This window comes from Colletotrichum abscissum (genome assembly GCF_030869225.1).
Source record: "Colletotrichum abscissum strain IMI 504890 chromosome Unknown Scaffold_9.1, whole genome shotgun sequence".
NCBI lineage: Eukaryota > Fungi > Ascomycota > Sordariomycetes > Glomerellales > Glomerellaceae > Colletotrichum > Colletotrichum abscissum.
Genome location: NW_026850536.1, coordinates 128,029 through 148,514, shown reverse-complemented (window position 1 = coordinate 148,514; position 20,486 = coordinate 128,029). Strand labels below are relative to the sequence as shown.

Here is a 20,486-nt window from a genome sequence, read left to right as displayed (position 1 = left end):
GGGTGAGACAAGGACCAGGCCCCCGTCCAGCACCGGTCTGGTGGTCCCGTCGTTCTTGGGAAAGCTGGAGACCGGGGTACAAAGCAGGCATCCCTGTCTTCTTATCGACACACAGTGCTTTTGTCCGCTTCAGGAAAAGTGCAGAGCGCGGCAGAGCCATGTCAAGCCCTCCCTTCTCAGCATGGCGCTGCCGCCGTCGCGCCTCATCGACGACCATGTGTCCGCCCCGCAGATGGATCGAGACCTCCCGCGCCGATAAGAATCAGCAGAGGCCCGAGGGAATGGCCGACGGGGCTTCATGAGGCTGCCGTCGCGGGCGGCGGGAGGGGTCTTTCGACACGGTAGCGTAATGGGCCAGTGACATGGGAGGCAATCCGTCAGTTGACTGGTTCTGGAGACGACGGAGAGAAACTCCATCAGCTTACCTGGCGAGCAGGGGGGATTGGGATTAGACGCGGTAGGCGAGGGCGACGGAACTTCATCCGTCGATTCGAGGAGAGAGTCGAGACCTTGGACGACTCGCACTTCAATCCGGAAGAGCCAAATACAGTATGGGCGCCTCTCGTCTGTTGGCGATGGTCTGACATTTCTCTTGGTAGCACAGGCATGCATTCAGCCTGCCGATTCCATGACAGAGTCTCTTAAAGTTTTGGCCATTTCTGTAGCGGGACGCTCAACCGGTGATGAAGAAGCATGTGTAGCGTGAGCGCCTCGATAGGCTACTTTGGCGTGTCTGGCAGCGGTAAAGGATTCCATGTGAGGTAAGAAGGGCGAGGAAACCCGCTAGCTTGGCCACAGAAGGCTTTTCGAGTGTCTAGACCTCCTTTGTCTCTATCCGTGGTGTTGCACCTCGAGATGCGACAGACTACAGGAGTCCAACGAAGCTGCAGTCGGGACGGCCGAGCAGTTTGCTAGCCAGGCATGTTGGTAGACAAGCCACTGCAGCGGATGATCCAAGGGGTAGCAATCTCGATAGACGTTGAAGGTTTGCGATGGCAGGCTTTGGTTTATGACCAGTCACATGTATCAAGTCGCCTGTTCAACTTTGAAACAGAGAGCTACGGGTTCATGACACAGGTTTGCTGAGCTTAGATGGAGGGGAGTTAGCCCCTTCTTACAGTGGACGACAGACTGTCGCCGACAATGCCGATGTGTTCGTTTTGCCTTGCAAGACGGTGATCATGTTGCCAAGGGCGTAAAGGCGAGGCAATATACCTGAGCCCTGGAGGGGCATGGAGCTGAAGGTCCGAAGCGAGGAAGTCCCTGGATTCTCCCGCCGGATCTCGTCCCCGTTGGCCTCCAGTCCAAGGTACCTTAAGTATCCTTTAATGTAGGTAGGTGCAGATACATGACATGACTTGGGATGCTTGAGAAAGAACACCCAACGATCTTACATAATAAGGGGAAACCGGGGAGATAGCAACAACGACCCATGGGCTTTCCGCGACTTCCAAGTCCCAACTTTGGTTTGTTCTTTCCCAAACCCCAAACGGCGCCTCTTCTACCTCAAGGAGGAAGGAAGTTGGCGACCCAAGCCATCGGTTGAACCGTGCACTCAAAACTCCCGCATAGTAGTAGGTACCTACAGCAGGTGCAGGTTGTCGCTACGTACCTGAAGGTAGTCACTGCCGCATTGATTGCCTAGTACCCACTTCACAGGCTCAGTCTGCCCTGCCAGTCAAGCACACTTGGCCGGAGTCTCCGTCTCTTCCTTTCTCTTCTCCTTCTTCCTGCATATTCAATATTCAACCATCCGTCATCGACCACGACTAACAAGACGCTATTTTCTCAACGGCACCGGTGAATTGACGGACAAGCCGCCATTGACACCTCGTGAATCACAGCTGATGTGAGACGAGTAGCCGAGTGCAACTGAATTTTCATTCCGTTCCAAGTTCCTCCTCTTCCCGAATCCTAAGAGATTCGGCCTGCGACACTGGCCCGGCTTGCAGACATCGACCCGGACCACCGACCACAGTTGCGGCCACACGGCGTAGTAACAACTGCACATCATGGTCCCGCAAGGACGGGTTGGCCTCGACCCCAATGTGACGTGGGCCAACTGATGGATCCTTTATGCGCGCCCTTCTTCAACTCAATTGCCCTCGCGGGCTCTCGCCATTCATTGGAATCATTGCCAAACATCTGCGCCACAGCTGAACGATATCCCGACGTATTATCACGCTGCTTATATGCCAATCGCCAGGGACACCTCTATTCTGGGTTCGCCTGCGTCCTCTGACATCGCATCGCCATTTCGACTTTGTGCTTCGCTTCACTCCATCGCCATCCTCGTCGCCTGTTCGCCTCGCCTCTTACATTTTGCCTCTATTGCCTGCTAGCGTCAAGACATGTTTGTAGGATTGACAGCTTCCGCTCAGACGCTTAGATGACTGTATGGCATCCACACCTACCGCCACTGCCGACCGGCCCGCCTCCTTCAGACTGCCAGCATCGATAACGACAGTGCGTTGACTGCTCGTTGCCTCCCCACAGGATGGAAGCCCAGTGCCGGGATATGGGAAAACGCCCGCGCTGAATCTGTCATTCGTCAAGCTCCACCCGCTGTCGATAACTTCAAACCTAGAAAATCTATCGGCTTCTTCGGACCTCACCTCACTTTCACTCAACGCCAATTTGAGTTATAATAAAGGCTATAGCTGACAGTCAAGAGCCGTGCGAAAGAGAGATCAACAAAACAAGGTTTTCACTTTCAACGTTGGAATTTCATCAACATGATACACCTCATCAGCCTAGCCAGGCACAGAACTGACAGTACCACATGCACAACCTGGCCGCATGAGGGGCGCTAGCCAAAGGCAACCGGAGAGAGGGTGCCGCGGAACTCAAAGCTGCTTGTCATTCCCAAGCCTGTTGTTCCGCCCTCCGTCGGCGCGAGGCCTGCGTCTTCGGCACATCCTCGCTTGTCGTCCCTCTGAACTGGAACCTCCGGCGGCGTCAACGACCCATTTGCACCTGTTCACATAAGGATTGACTAGTGACGGTTAGAAGTCCAATTCCAGTGTCATATCTGTCCCTCTGCCACTCACGAAGGTACAGACTGAATTCCGTAGAACGAACTGCAGAGAGCCAATTTCGACACCCCTGACTCGCAGTCTGTGCTTAATACAAACAGCGGTCGGCAAGGTCAAATTGATCGCCAGCATGCCACTAAAGAGTCCTGTCACAGCGCCATGGCTCGACACTGATCAACTGCATCAAGGTGCGTTGGCTCGTCGCATTGGCTGAGTGCCGCGCAAGAGTGCAACGCGATACACTGAAGAGAAGTCAAAACGCGTCATCTGGTACCGGTACAGCGTATCAGGTTGCTGCGGTGCCGTGGCCTGATGTCGGTCTTCACCGCAGCTGTCAGACGCAGGTCGGAAATGGCGAGAAGCCTTCCATGCCGTGGCGCCCGTTCACTCATTGCCCCCACGCGCAACGGTGCGCTAAACATGGAGGCCGATTACGGACGATTTATTCGTCATTTTGGAGTGGCAGAATTGGATGGTATCATCCAATCTCTCTCCCTACACCTACAGTGGGGTGTCAAAAGTTCGTGTACACCCTACCAAAACGCGTACCGACGCGTTTTCTCCTCAATATTACTTTTCCTTTTACATCCCACATCTTTAGTAAATAGAGGCTAATTTATAAGCTTTTTACTCTCGAATAATAAGAAGCTATAAGGCTAACTATGAACTTATAGAAGTCTAGTAGGCGACGATTACCGTACTTATTATAACTAAGAAGAGCTACCGCGAGGTCGTAGTACTCTTTGGCTTATTATATTCGATTATATAAAAGATAGTCTATCGCTTTAATTTAAGTAATAACTTTAAGTCCCTACCCCGGGAAAGAAGGCTAGAGAATCTTTTTAATAAAGAGAAACGCTTTATAATTAGATCTACCTAAATTAACTACTAGTAGCTATACTTCGAGCTAGCTATTAAGTAGTAGGGCTAGGCTAGCCTTAATACTATTAAGTATATTTTTAAAAAAGTAAGCTACCGTAAATAGAGAGCTATAAAGAGACCCTTTATAATACTAAAAGTAGTAACTAAAAGGCTCGAATTTATAAGAAACTAGATCTAAAACTTAAAAGAATTGATAGTAGTATATAGTTTAATACGAAGACCTTATATAAAGATTTATTTACTAATTCTTAATAGTTTTAGTACTAGTTCTCTAACGAATCGTCTTATTAAAATAATACTTCTACTCTAACCGAATAAGTCTTTAGGTTATTAAAAGACTACTAAAAGAAGAGATTTATTAACCTTATTAGTTATGTTAAAGCGAATATATTTATTATAGTATAGGTAATAATATAGAGGGATAGTTGCTCTAAATTAGTCTTTTTTATTTATAACGACCGCTCCTAACGGTAAAAGTATAATATAAATAGCTATATAAATTACTTAAAAAAAGGGTATTTACTATACGTAGACGATATACGTTATTTTATATAGGATAATACCCCTATTTATATTATAAAGCGGACGATAGAATAGCTTATAGCCTATAGGATTTCCTACCTTAAATAGCCCCCATATTTACTAAACCTTAACCTAATTAAGTATTATTAGCGTATAATAAAGTCTAACCTACGTAAACTATACTTAGAAATATTTACTTTAAGAAAGAATAAGTTAGATATAGAAGAGTTTAAATAGTAATTAAGGGTAGTATAGGAGGCTATACTATTAAAAAAATTCGGAATTTAATTAACTCCTTACCGCGCTAACTTATGGTAGTAATTTATATATATAGTTAGTATATACGATACTAAATAGCGAACTTAGGGCTTTTTTTTATATATACTTTCGCTATATAAATCAAAAAATTAATAGTTCTGCGGCTAGTCGAAGTATAGTAGTGAAAATACAGGAGGTTAGGCAATTGGGGACAATGGTGGGGTGTACACGAACTTTTGACACCCCACTGTACTATATGCCGAGCGGAGAAAATGCGCTAGACCTGTCTTGATAGACCTGGGCTGACCCTGTTTACAGTTCTTCGAGCACCAGGTGACGAAGTTTGGCATATCGAGACCTCGAAATCAATACTCAAAGTCCAAATCGGCAGAACATATGATAACCAACTACTCTGACGCCGGAGTTTCATGCCACGCGCAGGATCAGAGTATAGTCATACCATGCCTACCTCCACGCCACCTTTCGATCAGCCCTACATTACTTTATCGTGCATGTCGACATCCGCGTGCCGTGTCAATGGTCAATGGGAAGCTGCTTGGCTGCGTTACACGGAACATAGAGTGGACTTGCGGCGTCAATACTGCAAAATAGGCCAGCACGTTGGGCAGTCAATCTCACCCGACGGATAGGTTCAGGCCGGGCCTCTCTGAAGTCTGAACCTCTTTGGAGACATACGTAGTAAACAATTCAAGGTGTCTGCATGTCCTAGACATTTTTGCACTCCGCACATTTAGACGCACATCTCCCGGACGCACGGTGATTGCACCCGTGCACACTAAGGTAGACTTCGGCTCAAGCGGACCACAACAAATTGTCTTAACCCACCGTCATCGCCGACAACTATCCGAAGTGTCTTGGTGGGAGGATGGGCAGACGAGGTACGAAGCTAGTTGAGACTACCAACCAACCTCTTTAAGGAGACAGAGTGTTATAGGCTTAGCCTTTCAACCACTAGCTGCAAACGCATTGTTGGCGAGGGTTTCTCGGTGTGCCTGCGCGATCTTCCCATATGCCTTTGACAGAATGTCGATCATTTCCCCTGCCGCTAATTACTGATAGCTACTATTATATTGCTACCAGGTCTTCGCACGTACTCATTGTCCGTTACGAAGCAGCTCCCCAAATTATCTATGGAGTGCTCGTCCCTATGGTCATAAATCCACAATCACAGACGCAAGTTGCCATCAAGCAAATCTGCGTGGCTGGCCCCTCCCTTCGATGGAGGCCGGATTGTCTTAGACATTTCTAGCTCACGGCCAGCACTGCCTTCGGTTGACACTAAAGACTAGAGGAGAGACACTACAGCACGTTTCTTGACTCGAACATCAACGAATGGAAGCGAACCAAGACAATACTTTTCAGCCGTCATTGACCAGTAATGGTGGACTTTCCGATGAACATTTTCCCCCTTGCAGCCGCACACCGTCTTCTTGTCTTCTGCTCCAAGGAGCACTGGCACCAAAGTCTTGCTACTTGGACAGAGCTCGTAGTTGAAGACCGAGAGTCTGTAAAGATGCTCTCCTACTTAGTGCAACTAGAGCAAAAGCTTGGGGATGGCAGTACCGCCGCCGGTAGCAGCTAAAGCTCCGGTGCCACTCTGTCGCGTCGGCCCCTTGTCCTTGAAAGGTAGTTCTTGGTGGTCACCGCGACGCTAGAGGCCCAGCCGCGTCGGTTTTGATTGACGGCGGGCCATTTCAAATGAGATGGCTCCTGTCACTGCTACACTACATCAGTGGCACACACAAAGCCGGGAAGTTAAGGTGCCATGGTGAACTAACTAGCTGGCTGGCTCCCCTGTTCTTCCTCCCGAAGTTGCCAGGTTACGCGTCGGCGCACCCACCTTACGGTCCGAAGACAGCAGAGAATATGAACCCCCTCTACGCCCTAATCGCCGCCCGGCGCCCGGCGTCCATGGCCGTTTCCTCGCAACTTCATCGCCCGTGAATCCCGCTTCATTCCAGACCGTGCAATGAGTGTGTGGGCTTGACATGACTGCTTCAGAGCCACGAGTACTTGGTAGTTGTCGCCGTATCAGTTCGTGCGCCGCGGTTACAAGTAGAGTTGACCGTCAAAGGGGGCAAGGATGCGTGGGAGAAGGCGGGACTGCGATTCGAGACGATACATCGATATGGAACTCCTCAAGCTCGCGTTGCTTTCCCTGGCGGCGTTCTCGAACCCAGTCCAAGCCCTTCAAGTGGGTAAGTTGGCGAATGTTGATTTTTTTTTAATTCAAAAGACCGAGAAGCTGACTGTACGGCAGTAAATCATATTCCTCACGGCAGGAGACAGGTCGTCGGCTTTAACAGCACGACATCATCGGCCGCAACAAGCTCTGCACTGCAAATTACGTCTTCATCTACCAGCTCAATCACCCAAGCAGGAAACCCGTTAACTAGCACAGTCGGGACCGAAATACTCTCGTCTACCTCAATCAACCAGCTAGCAGGATCTCAAAGTTCGATAGGGATCTCCTCGGTAAGAGGAGAGTCAGGGATAGGCAGCTCATTGTCGACGACATCAGACGAAACCAGTTCGCAGATCTCGGCCGCCGTAGGAAGCACACTGACCCTTACCAATGGCACAACGCAAACCACAGCCCTTGTCACCGCGACAGATGTGACGACCTCGCAACCCAGCAGATCATCTTCATTCACCGGAGCATTGACACCGTCCACTGCTTCTACTCGAGATTCGACGTCAGTAGGTCTCAACATCGCGGCCTCTGGCAACCAAACTCGTACTGTGTTCACGGCGTCTTTACCGGCAACTCCCACGAGTGTCAGATCATTCTTTCCTATTAGCAACGTTTCAATATCCGCGTCGCCCAGCGGGAACTACACGAATGGAAATTATAGCGGCTCGCCCACAGACGACGGCGGGGGGGATTATGTGACTTTGACACTCAAGGGTGGTTACGAGCCACCTGTTGTCTGCATATCGACTACACAAGGCGCCGTACCGACAACTTGGTCAATAGTATACACGACAACAACGACAATCTTCGGGGATCCGACGGGTTACACTCCACTGGAACCCGAAATCACGATCCCAATCACCTGCAGTCCTGCAGGTCTGGAAGAAGGCAAGGGTAAGACAAAAGTGTCTGCGAGTGTTTCGTGTACCTCAGAGGATGGTGTGGATATTTGCGCAACCGAAGCTCCTCAGTTTCCAACCTTCAGTTCAACTCTTGGTCCAGAAACGACTGTTACCTTTGTCACTACGGCCAAAAATCCCTCTGTGGTCTTCTCACCTATCAGTACACCCCGATATGGTCACGATCCTGAGACACAAGCCCCGCAAAACAGGCGCTCATCTGCGAAACCCACAGCAGAATCCACGCCGAAACCGACGCCTTCGACTCAGTCACCCAATAACGATCCGAGACCACCTGGCTCGCCACGTGAAAGTGCCAAGGAACCGCCCAAGGCTACCTACATGATTACCGTAGCGCCAACCAAGATCATCATCAACGACCAGACTTTTACGCAGACCGACCCTTCAGAGACGACTAAGGTGACAGTGAACGGCGATGAATTCACAATTAACCCAAGCGAGGTCATTGGGGGTGGTACGGTCGTCGATCGGCCCGGCAACGTCGGCCGAAGCACCATGATTCCATCCAGCACGGTGGTGGGCGACTTGCCTATTGTGATTGCGCCCGCAGGAACGCAAAACGTTGTTGTCGTCGGTGGGACGACGTTTGGGGTGCAGGCTACTCCCATAACGGCTGTGGTTGAAGGCCAGACGATCACTATTGAGCCATCCGCCGTCATTGTCCCGGATCCAAAGGCTCCAATCGGCGGTGCAGCTCCGGTAACGACAGTGGTGAAAGGGCAGACCATCACACTTGTGCCATCAGCGGCCGGTGCCCCCGGGGAAACTGTTTCATCCGGCCGCGCTGCTCCACTGACGACCGTGATCGATGGGCAGAAGACGACAATCCAGCCATCCGCAGTGGCCGTCCCCAAACGAACCGTTTCGATCAGCAGCGCGTCCCCGGTCCAAACGGAGATCGTCGTGGCAGGCGGCGAGATGATTACTGCCATTGGCCCATCCGTGGTCGTCATCCGGTCGACCACGTTTACATACGGACTAGTTTCAACAGTCATCACAAAGGTTGTAGATGACGATACTATCTCGATAGGACCCTCGGGGGTTTCTGTGCGCAATATCACTGTGGGAGGTCCTGGGGCAAAGGCAACGGACACCACCTACGAGATCGTGGGCGGCGCTTCAGTCACGCAAGTCGGGGCATCGGTGGTGGTCGTAGACGGCACAAGCTTCACCGTGGGGCCAGGAAAGGGGACAACGACAAAGGTGTTTGGCGGCGAGACCATCACGATCGGTCCGTCCGGCGTGGTCGTTTCGACGATTACTCTTCCGTACCCGTTTGGGCCGACGGTGATTACGACAATCGACGTGCCCTCGACGGCGGCGGCGCCGTCGCCGGTGCCGTCTGAGACGAAGAAGAATGGCGGTGGTGCCGTCAGGCCGGCGAGGGCATTGACGGGGTTGCATTTAGAGGTTTGCATAGCGATCGGCGTCTGGGTTCTGGGGCACATGTTTTGAGACACGCCAGGGGACATGACATGTGCATGTTCAGCGTGTGCTACTGGCGTCGGACGGTTCTTCTTTCTCTTTGGTATAGTGCAAAACAGGGCACAATGGGATAAGCGAGGGTCGCATACATTGTATAGAATCAGGAATGGGGCTCTGCAACGACGGGAAGGGCTGAACTTTTGACACCTCCCAGGGGAAGTGAAAGGAATCACGATGGATGGCACGATACGGCAGGGAACGGCACAAGCGGAACGCGGGGTTCTGACGCAGTGCGACCCTGTCGTCGACGACGCCGACGAACTGTATTATTATTATAAGGTACATCTTAGAATGTAAACATAATCCATTCTACGAAGAGTAGAAGTAGAAGAGCAAGCAGGGCCACCACCAGGAGCGGCAGCGAGGCCACATACTCAGACATGACGCACAGCCATATGCGGGTTACATGAAATGCCAAGCCCCCACCCCGCGGCCGATGGGGCCGGCCTCCGTCGGCGCCGACGGGCTTTCTGGCTGACAGGTTTTTGAGGGGGTGAGTGCCGAATGATCAATATGACGCAGCATCATCTCATCCGATCTTTGTGCGTCCTGTCCTGGGTGAGTAACCTGCCAGATTTGGGATGGAAGGCTTCTGGAAAGGGGCACGGGTGATGTGATTGGTCGCATCCCCCCCGCGCCTGCGCCTTTGCGCCCATGGCCTGCTGGTGAGGTTTGGGGCTGAAGGCGAGGTGGTTCAGATGATACACTTGCGCGAGTCGAGGACCAGATGACGGACGGATTGGACGCATGGTGGTGGGAGGTGAAAAGGCGTAAGGATGGGGGAGAAAAGAGCCTCTTTCTTTAGCGGGTTGGAGGGCGGTAGACACGGTGTGAATGTGCTCCAGGCGAGGTGGATCTAGAGTCTGGGTGCGGGCAGGAAGGGCGTGGAGGGGTAGAGAATGAGGGGTCGAGTTTGGGATTCTCACATGGCTGCCTTACAGACGTCACGGTTCCCTTGTCTCGGGGAGGACGAGCGACGGCTTGTTTTGGCCGGCGGACCACCCCCCTGGAAATCGGGGGGCCGCATCGCGGCCGGTCGTGGGTTCGCTCTAAAAAAGAATACACCCATGTTATTCTTCAGCCTTGGTGGTTCTCTCTACGTCTAGTTCTTCTCTCTTGGGTTAGGTAGGCCAGGTTGGTAGGTAATCCTGCTGTTTGAGTCTCTCAGCCTTGGACGTGGAGTTGACATGGGGTCGGCATCTGGTTCTATGGGATAGGGATCGTGATATTAGTGTACACGTTCATACTCCCCCTGGCTTTCTTCCCTACCTCTACGCGCCCGCACGCTCCCGCGCGCGTCCGTCGTGATAGAAGGGTATCTTGAGACCGGAATATCTATCAGGTATCTGAAACCACGACCTGGTCTTCCACCTAGCCCGCCTACTGCATCAGCCCGATCCATTCTTCCAGATACGTCACGGGCTAGAAACAGAAGAAGCCAGCTCCCCAGACGCGTATCAGAACGCAAGACCAGGCTGTCGACGTTGAAGCATTTCGCATCCCACACGGCCCTAATCTATTCACGACTGTTCACTGTGTGGGGTTGGGGAGGGTTTCGAACGCCAAGGCATCTAGACTGGACTTATACCACTCGGACGCTATGCGGCCGCATGCTTGCGGGTGGATTCGAGATGGGAGGTGATGGTTTTGTGTATATTGGATTATTCTCTCAGCCCTTTTTGGAGGGTCTTGTTTAATCCGCTTTTTTGGTGTTTAGTGTTTGGCGAGGGATAGGTGCGACGTTGAGGCGTTGGTTTGGGGTTCTATTTTCTGTTTTTGGCTCCTGTTGGATGTTACTCTCCCGTCTGGACGAGGCTTAGTTTGCGGGGTGAATGTAAGTACAGCTTCAGGAGCATTATGGAAGAAGAATAGGAAGGCTGAGAAGGGGTTCCAGAACTTCTTTTCTTAGATGGTGTCACCGCAGAGGGTGAATGTTTGACGGCATCTGCCGATTTGGACCCTTTTCCAAGAAAAGGCATTCAAACCGCCTGATTTTCTGCGCCTATGCTCGTCCCATCATGCCACATTTCTTAGGAGGGCCAGTATGCTATGAAGACTGATATGTTAGTAGGAGTGATATGTGCCTGAATTTACAGAGGTTTAGAGTAGATGATTTTCTCTTGGGAGTGGAGGGGAGCACGGGGTCCGGGGTCTGGGGTATCGGACCTTTTGCGGGCGCGGAGGTTCGGGCCGGGGAGGGAGGTTAGGGGCCGATTCCACGGGGGACGGAAGAAAGTGTCTTCCGGTCCCGGCTCGGTGCCCGCGGCCCTTCGGTTCTAGGTGGCTAGGATGAGTCTTTGGCTAGGTGGACGGTGTGTTGTTGGTAATCTGTCGTTGTATACGAATCAACGGATGTGGTTGGGGCTAGGGAAATCGGCTCTCCGGAGTTTGGATCAAGTCAAATCCATTGCTTCATCCACAAGCTTCTGTTGGACATGTCTTTGGATCATGTACGAAGAAGCAGGGATGATAGATGTTTGATGATGCATGTCTAACACTGATGCCTTCTGGCAGACTTTCTCGTCTCCCGCTCCTTATTCCTAATGTGACCATGATGAGAGCACACCGATGACACTCAGCGGCGTAATGGCTCGAACTCGTAAATGGTTATTAGCGCAACCAATGAGTGACTCCTCAGCGAAGGTGTTCGCTCTTGACCTCTATTGTAGCGCTGTTAATATGACTTCCTCTTTGGCTACCGAGCCGCAGACGTTCGACCCTGGAGCAAGCCAAGCTACCGTAGTCCGGATCCTTGGCTCCCACAACTAAACTCTTTGAATGGTGGTGACGATAAGGAGAACTCTCTCAAAGAAACCAGTGTCTTTGGCTCGTATTCTAGCAGAGTAAGGCGATTTGAGCGCGGAGGGCTGACAAGGGCCCTGATGACAAGATTTCAACTGCCGGTTGGCCGCGTGGAAGTCCATACTTGAAGAGCAAGTGACCTTCAACGGGCCAAACAGTAACGGATACCCAGAAACAACGCTTTAAAGAAAATAAGAATCACTTCAAACAATTTCATTCAGCGATAGGCCTTTTGTCTGGACCTCACGATTCACCCATTCCACAGAATAGCTCATTTCGGGGGACAGAGGCAGGAAAGCTCCAGGCCCTTGATGTCAAAGTATGTATGAATAGCTACAGTCACTCTACAATACCAAGTCTGTATCATGCAACTTCCGGATTTCAAGAGTGTTTCTGCAGTAGTGTTATCCTGTGAGACGATTCGGTATAGGCGATTCGTCATGCTGTCCATGACGAGATGTGTAGATGACGGGACCCGACCCTCTGACAAGACCATGATTTCTTGTGTTACATCATAACAGGAAAGCATATTCTCCATGTAGGAGCCTCAAGATGCATAGAGGGCGCGACTTGAGGCGCCGATGCTGATCCCCAGACCCATTCCGGAGAACCACCAGATCATAATCAGCTTGCACTCAACAAGCCATCACATACGACCATACCCATTGGAAAACTCGGGATCCCGTCCGCTCTCCCATAGATAAGCAAGCCAGTGAGGGCCGGATTAGTAGTTGGGTCGGTGACGACCAGCGAATACCTGGAGTTGTATGTTTTTTGTTAATGCACTTTGACACTTTTCATCTTGGTGGTTCACGATGCTGTTCACCCCACTTCCACGCCCACTCCTGCTGAGGTGATACAACGGCATGTCAAGATAAGTGATTGAGAACATTTTGATAATGATGATTGTTTTTTTTGGTTATTTTCTCGAGGTTTCTTCTGAGTAAGTATACTATTTATAAGACTTGATTTCCGTTCTTTAGTGGAGGTAAGGACCGTGGTGTTGTAGAGATCGCCCGAAGAAACTGCCGCTCAATGAGGCGAATAAAAGATTCCTCCAGCATCAGCTGAGACGACTTGTATCCCTTAATAAATCAAATACTCCTCCCTTTCATGGGTTGCTTGGTCGTGTTTGATCACGTCTCGCTGGCGGACCAGATTGCTTGAAATGGCATCGTCGTACGGTAATCTCTGTTTCCTTGTGGCGTTCTACTGTTGCTGAAGATCCCTTCGACGCTGCTCGTGCGATGCTAGCTCGTCCTCCAATTCTTCGATATGTTTCAAGCTTTCGATCACAGCTTGGTTCTCAGGGAGGGCTTGCCGTTCGGGGCTCATTTGGCTGATCTCTGCTACCAACCTCTCTAACTGTTTTCTCCACTCGGGCTTTCTGTCACTTCCAGACATTTCTCAGGTACTCGACTAGTGTTCAAGATGCTGAATACTGAGTTTTGGCGAAAGGAAACGCGAATGTTCTTTGTGCTGGAGAATGGTACAGTTGTTATCTTTAGACAGCCTTTGCTCCAAGTTGTTGTTTCTTGTTGCTGATCAAAATGTGTTGAGCGTGCGTACTTCCTTAGTTTATGGAGGCGATCTGATAAGGGATCTTGAAGCGTTCGGTAGCGTCTAACGAATCATGAACAATAGATAGTATGAGGTTATCCGCGGGTTCTTATAATCCATAGGCTTTGGACCTGAGCCATCACAACATGGCGTTGTGGGCAGGAGACTATGGGGAACACTTGCTTTGGGTACCTTAGCCGTACCTGAACAGTGATAGCAACATCAGGCGATTCAGTGAACAGTGATAGATAGATCTTGTGAGATGATGCTAAGAAATTCAGGGGAGGGTAGCATCTATCAAGCAAAACACCCCCAATCCAGCCCGTTTCTTTGATGTTCGCGCGGCGAAGCTGGTCGCACAACGATGATCAGCCACCCAATGGAAAGTGGCAAGTACACTTGCTCTTCCACTTGGCAGTATCGCGAATATGTACGAGGGCGGCAAAATGCTAGAAGCGTGCCTGGGTGAGCCTCCATGGCAAATGCATTTGACTACGGCAAACATGGGCTTATACCTGACTAGTCTGCTTAGTCTGCACAACGTCAACTTGCGCCCATGGCTTGAGGCCGGTAAAGCATTTCATGTGGAAAAGGGAAGCAAGGTTATTGTCTGGAGATCCCACTGTTGAAGCATTCAATGTCTCTCATCGTGTGATCCTCAAATTTGCTTTTTGCTCTTTGGTAAAGGAAAGCGGATGGGTAGGTAGGCGAATAGGTATCCGGCTCATCCAACCCAGGCAATGACAGTTCCCAATAAACCAAGTCGAGTACGCCTCCTCAAAGTTGCTTCAGTCTCATGTTCCATGAGCTGTCACGTTCAATCTCCTGACCCGTAGAAAGGTATTGCGGAAGTGGGCAGAAAGAGGGATGTCAACTACTGTGGATAAGTACGTGGCACCTAGACTGTGGCGGTATAAACGACAAATTGAGTCGATGAACAACGATGGAAAACTGAAGGAATACTGAAGGAAATAATAGAGACAGTGGTCCCTCTCAGAGCCAGTACGGAGTATCTTTGGTGTGGCTGTTTGCATGGTATTCATGTCGGTGAATCGTGGCCACTCAAAGGCCTAGCTTTTACCCAAACAAAAACCATTGAACAGCACACCACCCACGCTCAACACCATCAAGTAGTCTATTTTTATGCCGTAGCCATGTTTGAACCGCCACCGAAGAAAGCGCTCGATCAACTGTTCACGAACGGCTGTTTGACAGCCACGAGCTTGCCAATAGGACAGGTAATCAAATTGCGCCGAACCGTCCTCTTGGCGAACAAAGTCATTTGTCCCGTGAGTCTGAAGTCATCCTCTGGAGCCTCGCATAATTCCATTACTTCTAGTACAACTAGGGAAAGAGAAATAGATTCTCGCTGAGATTTGTAGATTAGTACTGAGGTGGCCCGGGCCAGGGCGGTGGAAATGCAGCTTGGTGAGCATGTGTTTCTGAATGTGTGACACCTCCCACCCCCTTCTGAATTATTGCCAAGCGCCTTCTGTTACGACTGAACTCTGTTTTTGAACAGCACGAACTTGTATCAATAGATCAGCGCTAATCGTGTACGTAGTAAGGGGTCACTCATCGGTTGCGAAATATGGCGACCAGAAAGGACGATTCTGGAACCTGAATGGCAAATCTAATCCCGTTTCTTGCTCTACATATCAATGAAAAATCTGCGTTCTCTACCTTAACACTAGACATCATCCTTATCAGAAGCCGTCACGACGAGACGTGGCAGGTAGTGATGAACCTCTGTTGACCCCTAGGAAGACCCTCTCGACGACGTCAGACCCCTCTGCGGCACATACGGCATCACAGAGTCGGCGAAGACCGACAGGCCCGACATCACGACGACATGGAATCTACACCAGCGTGCTCGGTATGTACGGTATCTCGGCGCCACCGCAGTGATGAAGTGCTGTGTTTTGGTACCACACCACCAATGGTATGCCCAGGCCAAGGCCGGCACAACGACGCCCTCATTGATATGCTCAGCATTCCGCAGCTGGTACCATCAGTTCCATGGTTCCGAATCCCCGAGCTTCGTATGATGGGAGATGTAAGTAGACGCCAGCAACGGCTTATCGTTCAGATCGGTAATATTACGACGATGCCCTTGGTCTATCGACCGCCTCTTCAAACCACCACATTCGGATGATTACGACGAAAAGCCCCTGATTACCAGGCATAGTCTGACGGTATAGAATACAGCGAGTATTGGAACAGATAGGAAACAAATGGTACATCCCATAGTTGCGCTTATGTTACTCATAGATAGGTCTGAGATCCAGGCATCTAGCCCTTCTCGTTGGATTCCTTATCTCTTCTTCCATGTAGAGACAAGACCACAACGTTGAATCTCTCTGACGCTCTTAGTGGCATTGCTGAGCACCAAGTTCCCTTTTCCTGTAACATCGTTCCAACAAGACTGTACATTTGTAGCTCGCCCGACCATGGCAACACTTGGAACGACATGGCTCAATTACGCCTCAAAAGGGATGCTCCCGTGTTCTCCTCTACGCGGCAATATCTTTGCCGTGTCTGATCCGTCGATCGCTAGCAGTCTATATTGCTTCTGCCAGAACGGCTCGGGTATTGTGTGAATAAGGTGGCTGTAATCCAACAGTTCCGTACCTGATTTTCTATCCTTAAGTTCTGCTTTTATCGTGATTTGGTCCTTCAAGTCTTTAGAAACATTCTCAAGCTATGCCGAACTCTTTTTTCGGCACTAGGGAACGCCTTATCACTCCCCACTTCAGCGCCTCACGCACGCATCGCGTATCCAAGGGCAGATCAAGGTCCTCGGGTACGAATGAATGTTAAGAATAAACTTTTTTGGATCTTTTTCAGAGGTTTTCAACTGACTGCATAATTATGCTAATTACAGGACCCTGACAAGAAGACCCTGACAAGAAAGTTGCGGAGTCGCTGTGAGGGACTATGTCGAGCAAATTCTTCCTAGCCATGACGCATACTTGTATAACCGGCAATTGCTTGACTCCCAGATGTTTCAAGTCCAAGCTAGGAACCAGAGGGCCGGGTGCCCATTGTCTTGCTCTGTATAGGAGTTTTGACCAAGTCGTATGCAAATTTGGCTCTAATTCTTTTTCGCCGCCGCGTCAATCGTGATCTGCATTTGCGCTAGTTTCTTCGCTGCCTCCGCGATCTGCGCCGCGTCTGAGGGTTGGGGCCCTCTATTTGCTATTTCATTGAGAGCCTGAATCATCTCGTCGGTTGATTTGCTTCCAGACATGTTTGTCGTCGGTCTAGGGACGAACAAGGTCGTTCCTGAAGAGGATGAGGTAGCGTGGGAGGAGTAGTCAGGGGCTCTTGACGTTGGCGGGTGGTTAGAGACTCTTGTCCAAATCTGGAGCGTAAAGAAGATGTGGCATCAAGTGCAGTGTCAAGATAGCGTTGTCTCTGTGCAGAAGATTCGAAGCAAAAGGATGATACTTTTTCGGAAGAGAGTGTGTTAATAGGAACAAGGAGGACGGGGCCGGACGCTCGGTCTTATAATCGGCAATTTAAAGACCTGGAACCTCGCAGCAAGGTAAACATCATGAATGAGCAGCTGGGAGGGGAAGGCAAGCTCCCATAAGCGAATAAGACTCGGAATTCAGTGGTTGTACCGTCAAGATAATTCGACAAACGATGACAGATGGAGTTGCCTCAGAGGATAAAGAGTGAAGGAGAATTCCCTCAAGCGTAGTGTTCGAGGTTTACTGCGCCGTTTTGCGTCTGTTATTTAGGTCGGTAAAACAGTGCTATTCAGAGATGAACAGCCTTTGCCCAAGTGACCCAGATGACCGTCTATTCTCATTCATAAAAGCTTTCCAATGGATCTTGGGGTTACACGGAGGCGGCTATATTGCCATCAAAGCAATCAAGAGAATGTCCATGGTGTACCTGTCAATCGTCATAGACGCATAACCGCCTGATACAAACGCTTCTTCTTCACAGCATAAATTTCAGCTCAGTGAAGGTAATGACTGTTATTGAGGGTAATGACTGCGTTATGAGAGATGTATGCCGGTAAATACTGTCTAAGGTAGTCATGACAAACGCATAGATCTAAATAACTTGATGTACGCGCACGCTATAAAGACTAGATACCCAGCGGCCTAGATTTCTTTTGGCCAAGACAACTTGAATGCAGGCCGTGGAGAAGCGAATTGACTGACCATGCCCTGGCTTTCTGTCAGAATGATTTGCTTCCTGCCCAATGTGCTGTTTCATTCTTTCTTCTGTGCCAGTTCTGACTGTTCCTTTTCTTCCTCCGCCGCCTTCAATTGCTTCTCAAGCCGCTCCATTCTAGCTTTAATTTCCTCCATATCCTTCCGCGCATCTTCAATATCCGCGTTAAGGTCGTTTATTCTGTCGTAAAGTCTGTCCAATTCTAAGGTTGATGGGCCAGCCATGTCTTCGTCGCTCGAGTGACTTTCAAGGTTGTAAGAGAGTGATAAGCGGGAGAAGGAGACGTGATTATCCCTTTCCTTTTTTGGTGACTTATAGCTGCTATACTTGGAGTTCTTGTACTTTTTGTTGCTCTTCCTTGCTCTTGATCAAGCTGTTGTGCTGAAATGAGTAGATGTGGTTCAGTTATGTCGTGTGGAGTAGTGTTGTAGGGCGTGGATGTAGCGGCTGTGTGTAGACGATCTGAGATAATGAGTTCAAAGCGCGTGCGGCAGAATCTCAACGACAGAAGATGGACCGCGGTTATTCGTAGGTCCTTATAGTCGATCGTATGATAACCTAGAACCTTAAGAGCAAGGTATTGTGGAATAGGGTCTACAGTTGACAGCTATTCTAGATCAGCTGAACTGGAGCGGTGGTAGCGGAATAAGGCGGTTCCATGAACAAAGATAGAGAAAGTTTGTAAGTGGATCTGAAAAGTCTAAGGGAGGGATCTGTCAGGTACAATACACACTGCGGCTCTTTGATGTTCGTGCGGCGCATCTGGTCACCTAAAGATGACCATCATCCACGAAATGGAAACAAGCAAGCACACCGAATTTACTTGGAATTTTAGATTCAAACACGCATAGACCATGAAACTACTGCAAAGGCGTCCGGGTGAATGTTCATGGTAAGGCCCTTTGACTGCTGCAAACATGGGCTCATAGCTAAGAAGTGTTCTTTGTCTACACAGCAAACTGGGGCCATGGCTTTGGTGCGGTAGAGGAATCATGTGGAAATGAGGGGCAAAAGTGATGTTACATTGGAGATACCCACTGATAAAGCATTCAAGGCCTTCATTCTGTGGTCTCAAGCTTGCTTCTTGCTCTACATTGAAAGAGCGAGAGTGCTGATGTTCGTATCCATCTCAAATAATACCACCCAGCCATGACCACCCTCAAAATGAAACGGATTAGAAGCATGTTCCTAAAGTCATTCCAGCTCCATCTTCAAGGAATGATGCCTCATCAGTACCCGGGTCATATTTCACCGGCAGTGTAGATTGCCTAACTCCACTCGCTTTTTTTCAGTGAAAGCTAAAAGCTAGAAAACCATTAAAAGTAGCGTCAAAGAATTTACATGCACACTGAAATGAGGACGTAATTCGAGAGTTCACAGAGGAGTTGGATGGGTGAGCTCCCTGGATAATAGTCATCCACCTTCATCTGGATGTTTCTGTCAAGTGCTCTCGCACCGACATGAACGTAAGCCAAGGGAAACCCACGAACACGGCTTTTTCCTTGAAGAAGCCTTTCAGAGTGTTCTGTGATCATCCGATGGCGGTGAAGCTCCGGTAAGGTAGGCGCCTAAATGATTGTTCCTGTCGGACGATTCTTCGGCCGGTGACATGCACACCACACTTCCGATTGATTCTTAAATCGTCCATAGGTGATTGAGGTGTCCTATCTTTCTCACCAAAGCAGGAGGAACACGTTATGAATGATATTCGAAGACAATGACGTGGGAAGAGCCAAGTGATAAGTAGCGATGTGGCTTGTTGAACAGGTATCCTTTGTTGTCATAAGTCTGTTATGTACCCCTTTACTGCGGCCAGACCTGGTTCTTGGACACCATCATGGCACACCATTGCTCAAGGATCTACCTCGATTATTCAACTATACTCAACGACCGCACCATCTACTCCCCTCATTAGGTTGTTCCCCTCAGTTTCTTTATCCAAATCAAAAACATGCGGAGAATGGCACCGAGCCCTCACCCCCTCCTCCCTCTTCCCAGTCCCAGCAACCAAAAAAAACCAACCAAGTCTCGGCCACGCCTCATTGATCTCCCTCCGCGGGTTCCCATGGCTCGTTCTCTCAAACCTACTTGCAAGCGAATGCCTACAAAGGTTATTATACAGCGTCGCGACATGAATCGGCTGGCCGGTATAGTAATGGCACCGTCGGCGCTCATGTCCTGATGCCGGATGATGGCCTCTGCGACGACCTTGCCCTAGTTTCCAGACGCGCCGTCGTCCTTGAGGGCTTGGAGGGCACTGAAGCCGCCTCAGATGCCAAAGGACATGCGACTTGCGGTGAGGTTTTGGCGTGGAATGTGACGAGCATCGCGGCAAGAATGTTACATTCCCTGAGACTAACTCCGCCTTGACACATCTTGGGCTGGTAGGCAATAAAGAGCCTTCAAAGACGTAGCGTTCGGCTTGATATTATTACGTACAAGATATAGGCAGGATGTATGAAGAGGAGAAGCTAACAATTCAACGAAGAAGTCATCGAGGCGAGGAATCATACTCGACTCGGGAGCTGCGACATCATGCCGGATCCCTCACATCATACCTCGGGATCTGCAAATGAGTCGAAGTCACTCGTCATCGGGATGAGAATCGACTGCTGA

The 20,486-nt window shown here is 49.8% G+C and overlaps 5 protein-coding genes across 5 annotated transcripts; 3 read left to right on the top strand and 2 right to left on the bottom strand.

Annotated features, from left to right (window-relative positions):
* Positions 1-1,942: 1,942 nt before the first annotated feature.
* CABS01_04547 (uncharacterized protein) lies at positions 1,943-2,242 on the top strand (the record flags this gene model as incomplete). Its single annotated transcript, XM_060537918.1, has 1 exon — positions 1,943-2,242. A coding segment is annotated over one exon (300 nt), but the record flags the coding sequence as incomplete, so codon positions are not given.
* A 2,916-nt stretch (positions 2,243-5,158) lies between these two features.
* Positions 5,159-5,967, top strand: CABS01_04546 (uncharacterized protein; the record flags this gene model as incomplete). The annotated part of the gene is made up of 3 exons (XM_060537917.1): positions 5,159-5,291; positions 5,428-5,596; positions 5,799-5,967. The coding sequence occupies 3 exons, from the start codon at positions 5,159-5,161 to the stop codon at positions 5,965-5,967; spliced, it is 471 nt and encodes a 156-aa protein (XP_060389579.1).
* Positions 5,968-6,846: 879 nt separating this feature from the next.
* On the top strand, positions 6,847-9,287 carry CABS01_04545 (uncharacterized protein; the record flags this gene model as incomplete). The annotated part of the gene is made up of 3 exons (XM_060537916.1): positions 6,847-6,916; positions 6,979-7,193; positions 7,257-9,287. The coding sequence occupies 3 exons, from the start codon at positions 6,847-6,849 to the stop codon at positions 9,285-9,287; spliced, it is 2,316 nt and encodes a 771-aa protein (XP_060389578.1).
* A 4,041-nt stretch (positions 9,288-13,328) lies between these two features.
* Positions 13,329-13,523, bottom strand: CABS01_04544 (uncharacterized protein; the record flags this gene model as incomplete). The annotated part of the gene is made up of 1 exon (XM_060537915.1): positions 13,329-13,523. One exon carries the CDS (start codon positions 13,521-13,523, stop codon positions 13,329-13,331), a length of 195 nt encoding a protein of 64 aa, XP_060389577.1.
* Positions 13,524-19,743: 6,220 nt separating this feature from the next.
* CABS01_04543 (cyanamide hydratase family HD domain-containing protein) lies at positions 19,744-20,175 on the bottom strand (the record flags this gene model as incomplete). The annotated part of the gene is made up of 1 exon (XM_060537914.1): positions 19,744-20,175. A coding segment is annotated over one exon (432 nt), but the record flags the coding sequence as incomplete, so codon positions are not given.
* Positions 20,176-20,486: the final 311 nt, after the last annotated feature.